Source organism: Geotrypetes seraphini, chromosome 6, assembly GCF_902459505.1.
Source record: "Geotrypetes seraphini chromosome 6, aGeoSer1.1, whole genome shotgun sequence".
NCBI classification, from domain to species: Eukaryota; Metazoa; Chordata; class Amphibia; order Gymnophiona; family Dermophiidae; genus Geotrypetes; species Geotrypetes seraphini.
The window spans coordinates 28474018-28491576 of record NC_047089.1 but is presented as its reverse complement, the minus strand read 5'-3'; the positions used below and the strand labels follow the sequence as shown (position 1 = coordinate 28491576).

Genomic DNA, 17559 nt, shown 5'->3' with positions numbered 1-17559 from the left:
CTCTCTTCGTACGAGAGACCCTTGAGCCCCGAGATCATCCTGGTGGCCTTCCGCTGAACCGATTCAATTCTGCGCACATCTTTACTGTAATGTGGCCTCCAGAATTGCACACAGTACTCCAGATGAGGTCTCACCATGGCCCTGTACAACGGCATTATGACTTCAGACTTTCGGCTGACGAAACTTCTACTGATACAACCCAATATCTGCCTTGCCTTAGATGAAGCCTTCTCCACTTGATTGGCAGTTTTCATGTCTGCACTGATGATTACTCCTAAATCTCGTTCTGCTGAAGTCCTAGTTAAAGTTTCTCCGTTCAAGAAGTACGTCCTGCATGGATTTCCGCTTCTGAGGTGCATGACCTTACATTTCTTAGCATTGAAGTACATCACAAAGATTAAAAAGGAAGCAAATAGAAATAATTGATATCATTATTTTATTGAAGAGGACTTCACCATGGGACTGCTTATGTTAATCACACTGTATAATAAGAAAGAGGCACTTGATTACAAGGACGGCTGCATCTACCTTGAAATAAAAATGTATTTTGGACATAGACCTGTTTTCTCTGTTTACTCTGAAATAAACTTGATTAAAAGGGAAATTTCATAACTAATTGTCATCTTATTATGTATACTGTGAAGATGCAGAAATCTCTGCCATGGTTCTTAGCATAAGCAGTTCATGACTAGTCCCATGGTGACAAGCTGAATGCTATTGCCTACGTGTACTCCATGTCCTGGCACCTCCTGTTGGCCTGCATGATCTCCTCCTCCTCTTGCCACATCCGGAACTCTGAAGGGTTGTCACTATAACTGCCATTCCTTGAGTGATTGATGATAGTTGTATCCCTAATAAGGAAAAAAAAAAACCCAAATATATTTATTGGATAAAAAGAGTTTTCTATAAGTAAAGACTTCTACAAAGTAATACACAAACAAGAAGTACATTGCACACACAATGATGGAATGATTAATTTTACTCTCAAAATATTGTTTTCTAAAAAGTGAATATGTTACTAATAGGTAGGGTCCAATACCCAAAATCAGAGGCTCCCAGTAGGTATATTGTACTGGAACCAGAAGTATGCTGTCTGCCTGGTGTCAAAATCCAAGATTTTACGGAGATTGCTGAGACTCATCAAGCATAATTATATGAGTATTATGCAATGCTGCTCATCCATTCTGGCACTAATAATTCTGCTAGGCAGTGGTGTAGTAAGGGGAGAAGAGGGGGGCAGACCACTACAGGCGCTGTCTTGGTGGGGCAGCTGGCATCTCTCCTCCTTTCCTCCCCTGCCACGGCGGCACCTTCACTTCCCCCCAACCGTACCTCTTGCTCTTCGCTGCACTTGTGCCAGTCTCAGCGCTCTCCTCTGATGTTACTTCCAGGTTTCATGACTAGGAAGTGATAACATAAGGAGAGCCGACGCCGGCAGCAAGTTGGAGATACTGCTCGCACCAGGGAAGCTAAACAGATATGGGGGAAGGGAACGGGTGCACGTGGAAAGGGACAGAGAAAAGGGCAAGGGGCAGCTCCACCACCCCAGGCACCTTCCACTCTTACTATACCAAAGCTGCTTGGTACCCCTCCGAACATATCATAAGTGACCTTGTGATTCTGGGAGAGAAGGTGAAGCAGTCAGGTATGCAGGTGGTATTCTCATCGATCCTCCCTGTTGAGAGTAAAGGCCCAGGAAGAGAAGTTCACATCCTAGAGATGAACGTGTGGCTGTGTGGATGGTTTTATTGGAACGTTTTATCTTCCTGGCCCATTCAAAATAACCAGAACATTTTTTAGGTAACATAGTAGATGACGGCAGATAAAGACCCGAATGGTCTATCGAGTCTGCCCAAACTTACCCACTCTTTAAATTACTGATTCAATTTTAAAATTTTTTTGCTTTTTCTTAGCTATTTCTGGGCAAGAATCCAAAGCTCTGCTCAGTACTGTGCTTAAGTTCCATCTACTGAAGTCTCCATCAAAGTTCACTCCAGCCCATCTAAACCATCCCAGCCATTGAAGCTCTCCCCAGCCCATCCTCAACCAAATGACCATAAACGGGCATAGACCATGCAAGTCTGCCCAGTACTGGCTTTAGTTCTTCAATGTTTACTATTATTTTCTGATTCTAGATCCTCTGTGTTCATCCCACGCTTTTTTGAACTGTCACCGCTTTCCTCTCTACCACCTCCCTTGGGTGCGCATTCCAGTGATAGAAAGAAGTGCAAAAGTGGCATTATGAGACTCATAGGTGAAAGGGAGAAATATGTAGAAACTGATAAAGATAAGGTTGAATTGTTTAATAAATATTTCTGTTCTGTGTTCACAGCTGAAGTGCCAGGAGCAGGACCGCAAAAGATAAACACAAATAGTGATAGAGGTGTGGTTGATTTTCAGAGGATTGTGTTTGTGAATAGCTAGCTAAACTGAGGGTGGACAAAGCAATGTGGCAGGATGGTGTATATCCGAGAGTACTAAAGGAACTTAGGGAAGTTCTGTTGGTTCTATTGGCTGACCTTTACAATGCTTTTCTAGAATCGGATGTGGTACTGAAGGACTGGAGAAGGGCAGATGTGGTCCCTCTCCACAAAAGTGGAAGTAAGGAAGAAGTAAGAAACTACGGCTCAATGCGCAGCGGCAGCAAAGAAAGCAAATAGGATGTTGGGCATGATAAAGAAGGGAATCACAAGTAGATCGGCGGACATCATAATGCCGCTTTACAGAGCAATGGTCAGACCACACTTGGAGTACTGTGTCCAACACTGATCTTCCTACCTAAAGAAGGATATAACCCTACTGGAGAGGGTGCAAAGGCGAGCCACGAAGCTAGTAAAAGGTATCGAGAATTTGAGCTACAAAGAACGCCTCGGAAAACTGGGATTGTTCACCCTCGAGAAGAGAAAACTGTGAGGAGACATGATAGAGACTTTTAAAATACTAAAAGGATTTGACAAAATAGAGCAAGAAACATCGTTATTCACATTGTCAAATGTGACTCGGACAAGAGGTCATGGACTGAAACTGAGGGGCACCAGGCCCAGGACAAATATTAGGAAGTTCTGTTTCACACAACGAGTGGTGGATGCTTGGAACGCTCTCCCTGAGGAGGTCGTGATGGAGACCAGCATTCTGGGATTCAAGAGCAAGTTGGATGCATACCTTCTTGCAAATCACATTGGGGGATACGAGTAAACAAGGTTTCTCAGCAGGGAACACCTGGCTTGGCCTCCGCGGGTATGGGTCGCCGGACTGGATGGACCTAGAGTCTGATCCGGCGAAGCCATTTCTTATGTTCTTATGTACAGGCCCATAAGTCTCTTCTGTGATAAGTAAATTAATGGAAACACTTTTAAAACAGAGAACAAGATATTAGGTTCTTACCTGCTAATTTTCTTTCTGTTAGTCTGTAGACTGGTATAGTCCTTATGAATGGATTATATGCCTCACTGCTACCAAAATGTGGAGACTGAGCACAAACTTGTATATTAGGCTACATTCCCCCCACCAATCTAGTCTGCCGAATAGCCAAGCAGAACCTAGGAAAGACTTCAACTGAAAACAGTAGAACACACTCCAAACAGAAGTGGAATAAAAACAAAAAATACTTATAAACTACTGTTGGAACATGTGTAGAACTTAATCCTGGTATAGAAAACATCCCCACAGCTCACCAGCTAAGCCAGCTGAGCCATCCACTGTTCTTACGTCTTCCTGGCCCTAGAAAAATACTAGAACCCGCAGAAAAACACAAAATCTGCACGCGAGCAAAACAAAAACCCGCAATCACCGCACAAAGACAGAAAGGGTGGGAGTCTATACCAGTCTACAGGCTAACAGAAGAAAATTAGCAGGTAAGAACCTAACTTCTCCTTCTATATCGCTTGGTGGACTGGTGTAGTCCTTACAAATGGGACGTACCAAAGAAGTACCTAGAGAATGACACGGTGGCTGATAACCGCGGCTAGCCGCGGGTAACCCACTGAAACGGTGGGGGGGGGGGGGAGTGCTCACTGCAGGTATGGGGACAAGGCCATCCACCGCCCCTGTAAAGAATGTCCCACTGCCACATCCCTATCACCTCCCGACACAAAGGGTAGGATCCAGTACCCCCTACTTGTTCACATAGTGCATCGCAACCTGGTTGTCAGCTTAAATAAGAATAATTTGGTTCTGCAGCTGATCTCTGAAAGCCTTTAGAGCAGTGGTCTCAAACTCACGGCCCAGGGGCCACATGCGGGCTGCCAGGTACTATTTTGAAAAATATACTGAAGGGGTAACAAACTCGACCACCAAATAAATGCAGTAGAGTGACTGAAGAAAGATACTTGAAAAAAGAAAAGTCACTACTTGAAAAAATCACTTCATGCAGATATAAACATGAACCTTTATATATGATCTTGTACACAGAACTCTGCTCAGAGACATGAAGGCATAGTATTCCGCCTTACCCACCAATCATTGCAGTGTTCAATACATACAGATTTCTCAAAGTTTAAATACAAAACTGTTGTGTTGCTAGCTGCTAAAGCTATGCTTGATTCTTAATAGCGATAGCAAAAATATCAAAGAAGTTATTCACTTATCTTTGAAAAATTAGCTGATTCCAAGATAAGTGAATAACTTCTTTGATATTTTTGCTATCGCTATTAAGAATCAAGCATAGCTTTAGCAGCTAGCAACACAACAGTTTTGTATTTAAACTTTGAGAAATCTGTATGTATTGAACACTGCAATGATTGGTGGGTAAGGCGGAATACTATGCCTTCATGTCTCTGAGCAGAGTTCTATGTACAAGATCATATATAAAGGTTCATGTTTATATCTGCATGAAGTGATTTTTTCAAGTAGTGACTTTTCTTTTTTCAGGTACTATTTTGAGGCCCTCGGTATGTTTATCATAATCACAAAAGTAAAATAAAATAGTTTCTTGATCATATGTCTCTTACAATATTATAATTACAATATTATTATTAAGACTTAGCCAAAAGGAAAGATTTACAAATTATAAAGAGTTTTACCTCATGCAAAATTGTCATTTCTTTAATAAGAAATTAATTATTTTTTCTGAGGCCCTCCAAGTATCTACAAATCCAAAATGTGGCCCTGCAAAGGATTTGAGTTTTGAGACCACTGCTTTAGAGCATTCAAAATGGCCCTTAGCTCTAGGAGTTGATGTGTAGATCTGTATTCTGAGCAGTCCATGTTCCTTCGGTGTGAAGCCTCTTCACATCAGCTCCCCAACCGAGGTTGAAAGCATCCTTTGTCAACACCTTCTCAGGAGGTAGAATTTGTAATGGTAGTCCCACAGTCAAATTTAGCTAAATTGTCTACCGGAGAATTGTGTGAACTAACCCTTGAGGGACAAAGACAACATCAGATAGGTTCTCTGAGGCTTGAGACCACTGGGAAACTAAACTCCACTGGGCCTCACTCAAATGGAGGTGAGACACGAAGTGATATGCCCTGTTGAGGCCATGTAGCCTAGTAATCTCAACATCTTCTGAGTTTTGACCTGCTTGCTGCTGAGAACCTGTGTGGTGAAAGCAACTAAGGTATCCACCTTTGCTTGTGGCAGAAGTCCTTGCACTGTATCGACCAGGGTTGCTACGTATTCCAATTACTATACTTGTCACAGGTGGGACTTGGGGTAGTTCATAACAATCCTAGTAGCTCCAGCACCTGAATAGTTCTCTGGACTCCTGCACTCCTTCCTATTACGTACTCTTGCCTAGCCAATCTTCTAGGTAGGGAAACACATACAGTCTCTAGTTGACTGTATGTGTGTCATTTTAGACAATACGATGAAACCTTCCACCCAATGTGCGGCGGGAGCCAAAAAAAAACAAACCAGATGCTAGGAATTATTAAAAAAGGGATGGTTAACAAGACTAAAGATATTATAATGCCTCTGTATCGCTCCATGGTACAACCTCACCTGGAGTACTACGTTCAATTTTGGTCTCCTTATTTCAAGAAAGATATAGTAGCACTAGGAAAGGTTCAAAGAAGAGCGATCAAGATGATAAAGGGGATGGAACTCCTCTCGTATGATGAAAGACTAAAAAGATTAGGGCTCATAAGCTTGGAAAAGAGAAGGCTGAGGGGAGATATGATTGAAGTCTACAAAATCCTGAGTGGAGTAAAATGGGTACAAGTAGATCGATTTTTCACTCCTTCAAAAATTATAAAGACTAGGGGACACTTGATGAAATTGCAGGGAAATACTTTTAAAACCAATAGGAGGAAATATTTTTTCTCTCAGAGAATAGTTAAGCTCTGGAACGTGTTGCCAGAGGTTGTGGTAAAAGTGGATAGTGTAGCTGGTTTTAAGAAAGGGTTGGACAAATTTCTGGAGGAAAAGTCCATAGTCTGCTATTAAGACATGGGGGAAGCCTCTTTTTGCGCTGGATCGGTAGCATGGAATGTTGCTACTCTTTGGGTTTTGGCCAGGTACTAGTGACCTGAATTGGCCAACGTGAGAATGGGCTACTGGGATTGATGGACCATTGGCCTGACCTAATAAGGTTATTCTTATGTTCTAATGCTGCAACTACTGCCAGGTACTTGGTATAGACCCTGGGTCCTGATGTGGAGCCAAAAGGCAGAACCTGATACTGGTAGTGGTGTTTCCCTACTCAAAATCAAGATACTCCTGTGACTGGGAAACACTAAAATGTGGGTAGAGACATCATTAAAGTCCAAAGAGCATAGCCAATCTTTTTCATAAATCTGCTCTCTGGGGAGAAGGTGCCCAGGGAAATCATCCTGAAATTTTCTTTGACCAGGAATTTGTTCAAAGCACTTGGAATAGAATAACTTTTCTTCCTTCCCTGGTAGCATGAGTTCCACTGCATTGGCCTGTAGAAGGGAGGAGATTTTCTTAATATATGTACCTGCTTGTGCTGACAGCTGATGAATGATTCTCTCATAGAAACATAGAAATAGACGGCAGATAAGGGCCACGGCCCATCTAGTCTGCCCACCCAATGACCCTCCCCTACCTTTCTCTGTGAATAGATCCCACATTTCTATCCCATTTGGCCTCTGCTGCTGCCGCTGCTGGCCTCAATAACCTGAAGTGGAAGACTGTTCCAGTGATCAACCACCCTTTCAGTGAAAAAGAATTTCCTGGTGTCCCCGTGCAGTTTCCCGCCCCTGATTTTCCATGGATGCCCCCTTGTTGCCGCGGGACCCTTGAAAAAGAAGATATCTTCTTCCACTTCGATGCGGCCCGTGAGATATTTGAATGTCTCGATCATGTCACCCCTCTCTCTGCGTTCCTCGAGTGAGTACAGCTGCAACTTATCCAGCCGTTCCTCGTACGGGAGATCCTTGATTCCCGAGACCATCCGGGTGGCCATTCTCTGGACTGACTCCAGTCTCAGCACATCCTTACGGTAATGTGGCCTCCAGAATTGCACACAGTATTCCAGGTGGGGCCTCACCATGGATCTATACAATGGCATAATGACTTCAGGCTTACGGCTGACGAAACTCCTGCGTATGCAACCTATGATTTGCCTTGCCTTGGATGAAGCTTGCTCCACTTGATTGGCAGTCTTCATGTTCTCACTGACGATCACCCCTAAGTCTCGTTCTGCTTCAGTTCTTGTTAGGATCTCGCCATTAAGGGTGTAAGTCTTGCATGGATTATGGCTGCCCAGGTGCATGACTTTGCATTTTTTGGCATTGAAGCTGAGTTGCCAGGACCTAGACCAGCGCTCCAGTAGGAGTAGGTCGTGCATCATGTTGTCGGACATTGAATTTATGTCTGTTGTGCTTTTGCCCATTACATTGCTTAGTTTGGCATCATCGGTGAATAATGTTATTTTACCTCGCAGCCCTTCTGCCAAGTCTCTTATAAAGATGTTGAATACGATCGGGCCCAGGACCGAGCCCTGCGGCACTCCACTGATTACCTCCATCATTTCGGAGGGGGTGCCGTTCACCACTACCCTCTGAAGCCTACCTCCAAGCCAGTTCCCAACCCATTTCGTCAATGTGTTGCCCAATCCTATAGAACTCATTTTGCTCAGCAACCTGGGGTGTGGTACGCTATCGAATGCTTTACTGAAGTCCAGGTATACGATGTCCAGGGACTCCCCAACATCCAGCTTCCTTGTCACCCAGTCAAAGAAGCTGATCAGGTTGGATTGGCAGGATCTCCCCTTAGTAAATCCATGTTGACGGGGATCCCGTAGATTCTCCTCATTCAGGATCGTATCCAATTGGCGTTTGATTAGAGTTTCCATTAGTTTGCACACTATTGATGTGAGACTCACTGGTCTGTAGTTTGCTGTCTCCATTTTGGAGCCTTTCTTGTGGAGTGGAATGACGTTAGCCGTCTTTCAGTCCAACGGGACGTTACCCGTACTAAGGGAGAGATTGAAGAGCGCGGATAGCGGTTCCGCCAAGACATTACACAACTCCCTGAGCACCCTGGGGTGTAGGTTGTCAGGCCCCATTGCCTTGTTAACCTTAAGCTTTGACAGCTCGCAGTAGACACCGCTGGGTGTAAACTCGAAATTACTAAACGGGTCATCTGCGTCAACCCTTGTCTGTAGCTGAGGGCCGAGTCCTGGTGCCTCGCGGGTGAAGACTGAGCAGAAGTATTCATTTAACAGTTGGGCTTTTTCCGAGTCCGCTTCTACATAGTCTCCGTCTGGTTTCCTAAGACGTACTATTCCGCCTGAGTTCTTATTTCTGTCACTGATATACCTGAAGAAGGATTTATCTCCTTTCTGGATTTTCTTCACTAGAGACTCCTCCATGTGGAATTTGGCCTCCCTAACTGCTGTTTTGACAGCTTTTGACTTGGCCAGATAGACTTTCCTAGAGTCCTGTTTCCCTGATTGTTTGTTAGAGATGAATGCTTTTTTCTTCTCCTTGATGAGGTCCGAAATCTCCGCAGAGAACCACTGTGGCTTATTGTTCCTTCGCCGTTTACTTACTGATTTAACATAGCGGTTTGTTGCTTCTTGTATGGTGGCTTTCAAAGTCGACCACATTTCTTCCACGTTATCTGTTTCTGCTTGGCTTTGTAGCGCCTGGTGAACGAAGTCTCCCATTTCTTTGAAGTTTGTGTCCTTGAATTTGAGGACCTTGGTCAGTGTGGTAGATTTAATGAAACCTTTCCTGAGATTGAACCATACCATGTTGTGGTCACTGGAGGCCAATGTGTCGCCCACCGAGACCTCTGTGACACTTTCTCCATTGATAAGTATCAGGTCCAGTATTGCCTGATCCCTTGTTGGTTCCAACACCAGTTGCCTGAGTCTTGCTCCCTTCATAGAGTTTAATAGCCTCCTGCTGCTGCAGGAAGCAGAGGAAAGTGTGTCCCAATCCACATCAGGCATGTTGAAGTCACCTAACAATACTGTGTCCCCACGCAAGGTGATATTCTATATATCTCCGTTTAATTCCATATCTAGGTCATCCTGTTGTCTTGGGGGTCTGTATATTATGCCAAGATACAGGCATTTGTCCTTCCCTCTGGCCAAATTTACCCAAAGGGATTCCCCAGTGTAGTGGACATCTGTGATTCTGGTGACCTTAATGTCATCTTTAGTATATAATGCTACACCTCCTCCCATTTTGCCCTCCCTATCCCGGCGAAGCAAGTTGTAACCCGGTGGTTGTAATTTGGTGGTTTCGGAAGTCAATAAAGTACATAATCAAGATAGATTGTTAAACTTAAAAGAAAAAAAAAACTGGTTGGTAACAGGGGCAGATTTAGGATGTAGAAAAGAAGTTAAGAATTTAGCATTGATTTATAAGTGTAATTTTTAAGCTCCTAAATTATGATGAATTCTCAGTTGAAAACATATGTTCTTATTTGAATGAAAATAGGGCACAAAATTTTAGAGGCTAACTTAGGTGCATAAATTTTGGAGTTCAGCATTTTCTGAATATAAGGCCAATATTTCTTTTAACTCTGGCCACTGCACCCAGATATTTGGAGTCAATCCCTATCTGGTATCAGTACTGAATATCTGGGTACTTGGTAGCCTTTCATAGTTATCTAGGTACTGCCAATATTTAGAAGTGGTACCTGAACAACTGCTTGATTAACTTAGGATAGCCTTCTGATGTCCTTCCTGGTTTTTCTCTTTCTTGGTTAACTGGCACTGAATATCAACCCTTTGTGTCTAACTGCACAAATAGGAGGTATAATTTAAAATGTCTACCTTAGAGACAGTTCAAGTTATATGTGGATATTCAGTAGCACTATCTAAATGGATAGTTTAACCAAATTTAATACACATGATTTGAAAACATCTGAGTAAGACCTTTCAAATTATACATTGAAGGCCAGATTCTATAAATGGCACTGAGAGGGGCTCGGCATGGTTGTTAATTAAAAAAAAACAATAGCACCATTTATAGAATCACACTTAGTGGCACCTAAGTGAACTTAGGCATCGCTAGGCATCCTAGACACTCGCCTAATTTGGTGGCATCTATGTTGGACGCCTATTCATGCCCATAACCACATCTACTTTTTAACACAGGCATCATTAGGCATAGGAGAGCACCTCCACTTAGGCATCGCTAGGTGTCATAAGAGTTTGGCGCCGGACTCTTAAATTGTTTAATTACTGGATTGTTTTTTTTTTTGATTGGCTGAAAGCTAGCATGGTCAATTAAAAAATAAAAGCTAGCATGATCAAATTAAAAAATAAAAATTAGGTTTGGATCAAAAAACTGAGGTGTTGCTAGGTAGCTGCAATTAGGGTGCCTAATGTAGATGCTGTTTATAGCATATGGCCATGACTGCACAGTTGAATATGCTGACCTCTATGTATTTTGCCTTCATCTAACTTTACTAACTGCAGTTTGGAATGGGCATCCTTCTTGGCTCCCACCTCTGTGTAGCAGCTGTAGCAGCAGCATCCATGGCAAAGTGTCTCATTGCACTCTCCTCCAAGTATTTCTGCTCCCATTTGGTCATATCAGCCTCCAGAGCCAGAATGGTTTCCTCCTTTTCTCGCAACAGCTCCATCAGTGCTGGGGCATTATATTCTGGTACACCAACAGCATGACTATTTGGATGTCTCTGAAGGAAACAAAAAGAAAACTGATCAGGAATGTTACTCAGAAGGCATAATCTGCAAAGAAACTTCCAAGAAAAAAAGATTTCAGCAAATTTCAAAGATCTGTAAATTGCAGACTACATTTATCTGATCTTAGCTGGATGCCTATAATGTACAATTACAGTAGCATCTCAGTTAACCAGGTCTCAGTTAACCAGGACTCTCACACAACTGGCAAAAAAAATAATTGGTAGAAAAAGAAATTGTTGGCAGCATCCTGAGTCACAAATCTTCCCTCAAGCCCCCAAGCAGAAACAAACCCCCCTCCCTCCCATCCCGAAGCACCAGCATGCTTCAAGTAAGGAAGAGAAAGAGGGAAGGAGAGTGTGAGGGGATTCATGGCCCAGGACAGCTGCCTGCTTCTGCTACTTCAGGGTGGGAGAGGGAGGGAGAGAGGAGGGCTTTGCGGCTCAGGAGTGCTGCCATGCTAGTGCTTCAGGTTGGGGGGCGGGAATTGAGAGTGTGTTAGACAAGGTTTCTAACACACTCTTAATTAATCAGAAAGCAAAGTTGCTTACCTGCAATAGGTGGTCTCCGTAGACAGTAGGGGAATGCAGCCACACTTGCAGGTGAAGTATGCAGACTGAGCCTCTGTGCCGGAGCTCTCCCTTAGCTAGTTAAAACTTTAAGAACTTTGTAGGCATGTGCAGGAGCCCAGTACATTCACCGCCCCTCCCCTAGCCTAGCCTTTCAGTTTTGTCACATGGAAGGAAGAAAAGAAGAGGGGATGGCGGGCGGGCAAGTGTGGTTGCATTCCCCTGCTGAGAAGAAGAGAGAATTCTGTTGCAAGTTGTGGAATGTGTGAATTGGGTATATTGGACGGAGGAGGAGGTTGCAAAGGGATGGAGCAGGGAAGGAAATTGAGGAAGTATCTCTGAGCGATGATGTGAAGAACCCACTGGTCTGTTGTGATGGCCTGCAGGAAGGCAATGAGATAGCTGCCCCCCCCCCCACTGGTAGATGGTCAAAATCTGGGACTAGGTTGAAGCACAGGTGGTTGAGGTTTAGCTGACTGCTTCTTGTCTCTTGCACGCTGCTTCTGTAGAAAAAAGAGGGCTGTGACCTCTGTACAGAAGGACGAGTATAAGGAGTAAATCTTAGACGTGGATAATATTGCCGAAAAAACTGTTGATGGTAAGCTCTTCTATAAGAAAAAGACGACAAAGAGGAGACGTCGAAATTTATGAGAGCGCTTCGAAGAATGTGCTGAGAGTTCTCTACTAGTCAAGGAGTCTTCCTTAAGTTGCGAGACTGTCGCTTGTACTTTTTCTCCAAATAAGCTGTTACCCAAACAGGAAGCATCAACTAACCTATCATGTAAATCTTCTCTAAGATCTGATGCTCTGAGCCAAGCCGAGCACCTAGCAGCTATTGCTACTCTGGCTGTGCAAGATGTCATTTCATATGCATCATAGTTAGTCATTGAAACATAGAGTATGAAGGCAGAAAAGGGCTGGCGGCCCAACAAGTCTGCCCACTCAAGAACCCTCCCTCCCTCAAGAATCCATCTTTTAAGCATTCCTCTGTCTGTCCCATCATCCCTTGAAGTCGAGCATGGTACTGGCCTCGATTACCTGACGCGGAAGACCATTCCATCGATCAATTACCCTTTCGGTGAAGAAGTATTTCCTGGTGTCCCCATGAAATCTTCTCCCCCTGAGTTTTAGTGGTTGCCCTCTTGTCGCCGTGGGACCCGTAAGAAAAAAGATTTCTTCCTCCACCTCAATGCGGCCCGTGATGTATTTGAATGTTTCTATCATGTCCCCCCTTTCTCTGTGCTGTTCGAGAGAATATAAGCGCAGCCTGCTCAAACATTCTTTATATGGGAGATCTTTAAGTCCCGAGACCATCCTGGTGGCCATTCGCTGAATCGACTCCATTCTCTTTACATCCTTTTGATAATGTGGTCTCCAAAACTGAACACAGTATTCCAGGTGAGGTCTCACCATGGATCTGTATAACGGCAGTATAACTTCAGGCTTTCGGCTAATAAAGCTCCTTCTGATGCAACCCAGCATTTGTCTAGCCTTTGCTGAAGCTTTCTCCACCTGATTGGCAGCTTTCATATCTTCCCGGATGATTACTCCAAAGTCCTGTTCTGCTACAGTTCTTGTTAGGTTTTCACCATTCAGTGTGTATGTTCTGCATGGATTTCCGCTACCAAGGTGCATTTACATTTTTTGGTATTAAAATTCAGTTGCCAAGTACTGAACCATTGTTCCAGTAAAAGTAGGTCCTGCTCCATAGTGTCAGATACAGTTGGGCTGTTGGGTTCTGCTGCACTGCCCACAACATTGCATAGTTTAGCTTCATCGGTGAATAATGTAATTTTGCCTCGACGTCCCAGAGGCAGATCCCTTACAAAGATATTAAATAGTATCGAGCCCAAGACCGAGCCCTGCAGCACTCCACTGGTCACTTCCGACGTTTTTGAGGGAATACTGTTTACCATCACCCTTTGAAGTCTGCTGCTAAGCCAGTCTTCTACTCATGCAGTCAGTGTTTCTCCTAGGCCCATCATGTTCATCTTGTTCAATAACCTACGGTGTGGGACACTATCAAAAGCCTTACTGAAGTCTAAATACACAATGTCCAGGGATTTTTCCCCATCTAGTTTTTTTGTTACCTATCTTGATGAGATGGTAAGTAGACTCTTGAAGAGCAATGAGAAGGGCAGGTAGAGCATCTGGGGAAGCAGAGTCAATATGTTGAAGTATAGAATGTTGGAAATGAAGAATTTGGAGCTGGTGCGCAATGATTCTAGAAGAAAGCATAGATCCCTGGAATACCCTATGCCCAATGGAATCCATGATCTTTGCCTGGAGGTGCACTTAATGGTTATTTAGACATTTTGGCCTTCTTAAGAGCCAACTCTGACACCATCGAGTGGTGAGGTAGCTGTTGAAGGTAGTCATGGACCAGGCGCATCATGGACTTTATACTTCAAACTAAGACGTTTGGAAGCTGTAGAGACTGATAAAGGTTTTTGCCAGTTAGAAAACATAAGAACATAAGAAATTGCCTCCACTGGGTCAGACCAGAGGTCCATCGCGCCCAGCAGTCCGCTCCCGCGGTGGCCCATCAGGTCCATGACCTGTAAGTTGATCATTTGCCTAAAACCCTTCAGTCCCCTTTATCCTTCTATCCATACCTTTTCATAATTGTATCTTTACCTCTATCTGTATCCCTCAATCCCCGTATCCTTCAGGAATTTATCCAATCCTTCTTTGAAACCCCGTAATGTACTCTGTCCTATCACAACTTCTGGAAGCGCATTCCGGGTGCCCACCATCATCTGAGTGAAAAAGAATTTCCTAGCATTGGTCCTAAACCTGACCCCTTTCAATTTCTCTGAGTGCCCCCTTGTTCTTGTGGTTCCCAATAGGCTGAAGAATCTGTCCCTCTCTACCTTCTCTATGCCTTTCAGGATCTTGAAAGTCTCTATCATGTCTCCTCTGAGTCTCCGCTTCTATAAGGGAGAAGAGCCCCAGCCTTTCTAATCTCTCTGTGTATGAAAGGTTTTCCATACCTTTTATCATTCTTGTCGCTCTTCTCTGAATCCTTTCAAGTATTGCCATGTCCTTCTTAAGGTACGGTGACCAATATTGGACACAGTACTCCAGATGCGGGTGCACCATCGCACGATACAGCGGCATGATGACTTCCTTCGTTCTGGTTGTAATACCCTTCTTAAAAATACCCAACATTCTGTTTGCTTTCTTCAAGGCTGCTGCGCATTGTGCCGTTGGCTTCATTGTTGTATCCACCAGCACACCCGAGTCTTTTGCAAGGTTGCTTTCCCCCAGTACTAATCCCCCCATTTTGTAGCTGAACATCGGGTTCTTTTTCCCTATATGCATGACCTTGCATTTCTCTATATTGAAGTTCATCTGCCATTTATTCGCCCACTCCTCCAGTTTGTTCAGGTCCCTTTGTAGGTCTTCACATTCCTCAGTGGTTCTAACCTTGCTACAACTGGAGATCTTGTAAAATTTGCTGTGAAGAATGGCTTGAAAATCCTTGCTCCCTGTAGGGATCACTTCTTGATTGAGACTGAGCAATGAGACACCTTCTGCAGGAATTTAGGATAGGAAAATTCTACAGTTGGAAAACCCAACTGGTCTGGCTAAATGAGTTGACCCGGATCTGGCAGAGGAAGGTCTTCCGGAACTGACCAATCTGGTAGTGAAGGTGCACTTTGAGATGGAGATGAGCAGAGCGGGGTACAGGGCTCCCGGGCTAGATACGGAGTCTATGAAGAGAGATGAGCCGGGCAGGGTGAACAACACTGGGATTCCAACATTGGAGGAGGCTGAGGAGCCTGTTGTAATAAAGGTAAACTTTCCTGTACCAGCCTCTGAAGCAGGATAACATTGGAAAGCGTCTGGTTAGAGTTTTGGACCATCTGAATAGTTAGCGGAGATGGGCACTTTGCAGGAATAAAGTCTTAGGGGGGAAGGTGGAGAAGCCCCCCCTGCATGGTTTTTGAAGAAGATTTCCCCTGTTTAGAAGATGTACCTGAAGTTTTAGAAGTCTTCTGTTTGTGGCCAGGAGAGGACTGCAAAGCCGAGACTGAGCACATCCACTTCTTGCCCCATTAGAATGGTGGTCAAAGACGACAGTGAAGGAGTAGTGCACTGCTCAATCACTGGGACTTTCCTGTGCTGGCCTACTGATTCTGCCAGTTTTATCTGTACTCACGGCATTGGAGGCAGGTGGCTTCCCTCCCCTTGCGGTGCTGAAACTGGGCCCTGGGGGGAGGGAGCAAGTGGCATTGATTTCTTCAGCGCTGTGGCTTGAGCTGCGCTGGCATGGGAACCGCTATCCATCACGGTCTTAGCGCCTAGCTGATGAGAACACGGCGCTCCAGGATGAGAAGGTTGCTGGAAGAAGACGTTGCCAGCTGTCAATGGTAGAGAACGAGAGGGCACTCTCTACATTTAAAAGGGGATAGATTCTGTACAAACATAAGGAAGTTCTTCTTCACCCAGAGAGTAGTAGAAAACTGGAACGCTCTTCCGGAGGCTGTTATAGGGGAAAACACCCTCCAGGATTCAAGACAAAGTTAGACAAGTTCCTGCTGAACCAGAACGTACGCAGGTAAGGCTAGACTCAGTTAGGGCACTAGTCTGGAACGAAGCCGGCAAGGATGGACCGCGTCTCCAACGGGACCACCTGCCCGGGCTTCGTGTTCCCTCAAGGCAGTGTGAGAGTGCTTGGATTTAGAAGCCTTAGGCACTTTAAGCACTACCGGGGAAATGGGCTGCTGTGCTATCTGACCTGAAGAGACAGAGGAAGGCATCGCAGCCGGCATCGAAGACAGAGCCAGTACAAATGAGGCAGGTTTGATGAGGCTCGGAGTAGAAGCTGTGGAAGCCTGGAGAGCTTCGGATGAGGTCGAGGGCGAAGCACCCTTCAAGGACAAAAGCTCCATCAGACTCCATGCTGAAAAACTGCTCCCACAAGATGCAACGACGTTTGAAAGCACAAGACTTAAGTGTTGAGCGAGGCTGGCACGATTTCGGGAGATGTTGAGCCCCAAGACACCGAAGACAGTGTCAATGAGGGTCCGTGAGGGAAATCGCGCTCTGGCACTTGGAACACTTTTTTAAACCGGTTGCAGGCCGGGACATAGGCCGAAAAAGCGCCGCCGCAAGATCGAAGCTGTGGCCATGAGGTCTGCCCGGTCGAACGAACGTAAGAAATATTTTTTTGGGGGAAAGAATAAAACAGCGATTCTGAGTAAAAAGAACATAAAACCGCGGACAAAAGAAGGCACAAGTGAAACCACTTCACGCAGAGAGTTGAAGATGGATTTCTCGGCTCTGCGGAAAAGTAAGAACTGAGGAGACGCACCCTGCGCTGGGCGGGAAGGCACTCGCGCATGCTTGGTGCGGGCGACTTGAAACTTCGAGTTCATTCAAGAAAGTCTGCTTGTGAGGCATCCGCATCGAGGCTCCTTCGGATGACATCACCCACTTGTGAGAATACCTGTCTGCTTGTCCTGGGATAAAGAGCTAGCGTTAAGACCAATGTTGCTGGTGTTGCCACCTCCGTGTCTCACTTCTCCAAAATCTCAGAAACATTCAAGGCTTGTTGTTCAGTGGATTTTACCTGTTGTTGTTGGTATGAAATCTTACTAGGAAGGCAATACACCTGGGAAAATGGCGGAAGATTTCCTCTGCAACTTCCAAGATTTCTATTAAATATCTCTTGAGCATATCTCTAGGTGTAAACATTGTTACTCTTGGAAAGTTTATCAGTCTCAGATTATTATTACGTGCTTGATTCTCCAATGAATCTACTTTTCTTCTAAGATTCATATTATCTTTAATTAGAATTTCCTGCATTTGTTTAACTGATTTCATAACCTGCTCAGTTTTTTGAACTGAGGTTTCAGAGACAGTCATATCCACTTTTATTTTTCCAGTTCTTCTGTATGCTGAACCATTTTTTTTTTTTT

The 17559-nt window shown here is 44.5% G+C and overlaps 1 protein-coding gene across 5 annotated transcripts in view; it reads right to left on the bottom strand.

Moving 5' to 3' along the window:
* Positions 1-17559, bottom strand: part of AMOTL1 (angiomotin like 1) — a 201617-nt gene that overhangs the window by 24667 nt on the left and 159391 nt on the right. For 4 of the 5 annotated variants that reach the window (XM_033948870.1, XM_033948868.1, XM_033948873.1 and 1 more), the window contains 2 exons: positions 10869-11059; positions 726-851 (listed from right to left, as the gene is read on the bottom strand). In XM_033948870.1, the coding sequence (XP_033804761.1) occupies positions 726-851; positions 10869-11059 (317 nt within the window). The remainder of the gene's footprint in view (positions 1-725; positions 852-10868; positions 11060-17559) is intronic. The other variant, XM_033948869.1, reaches the window with a different exon arrangement.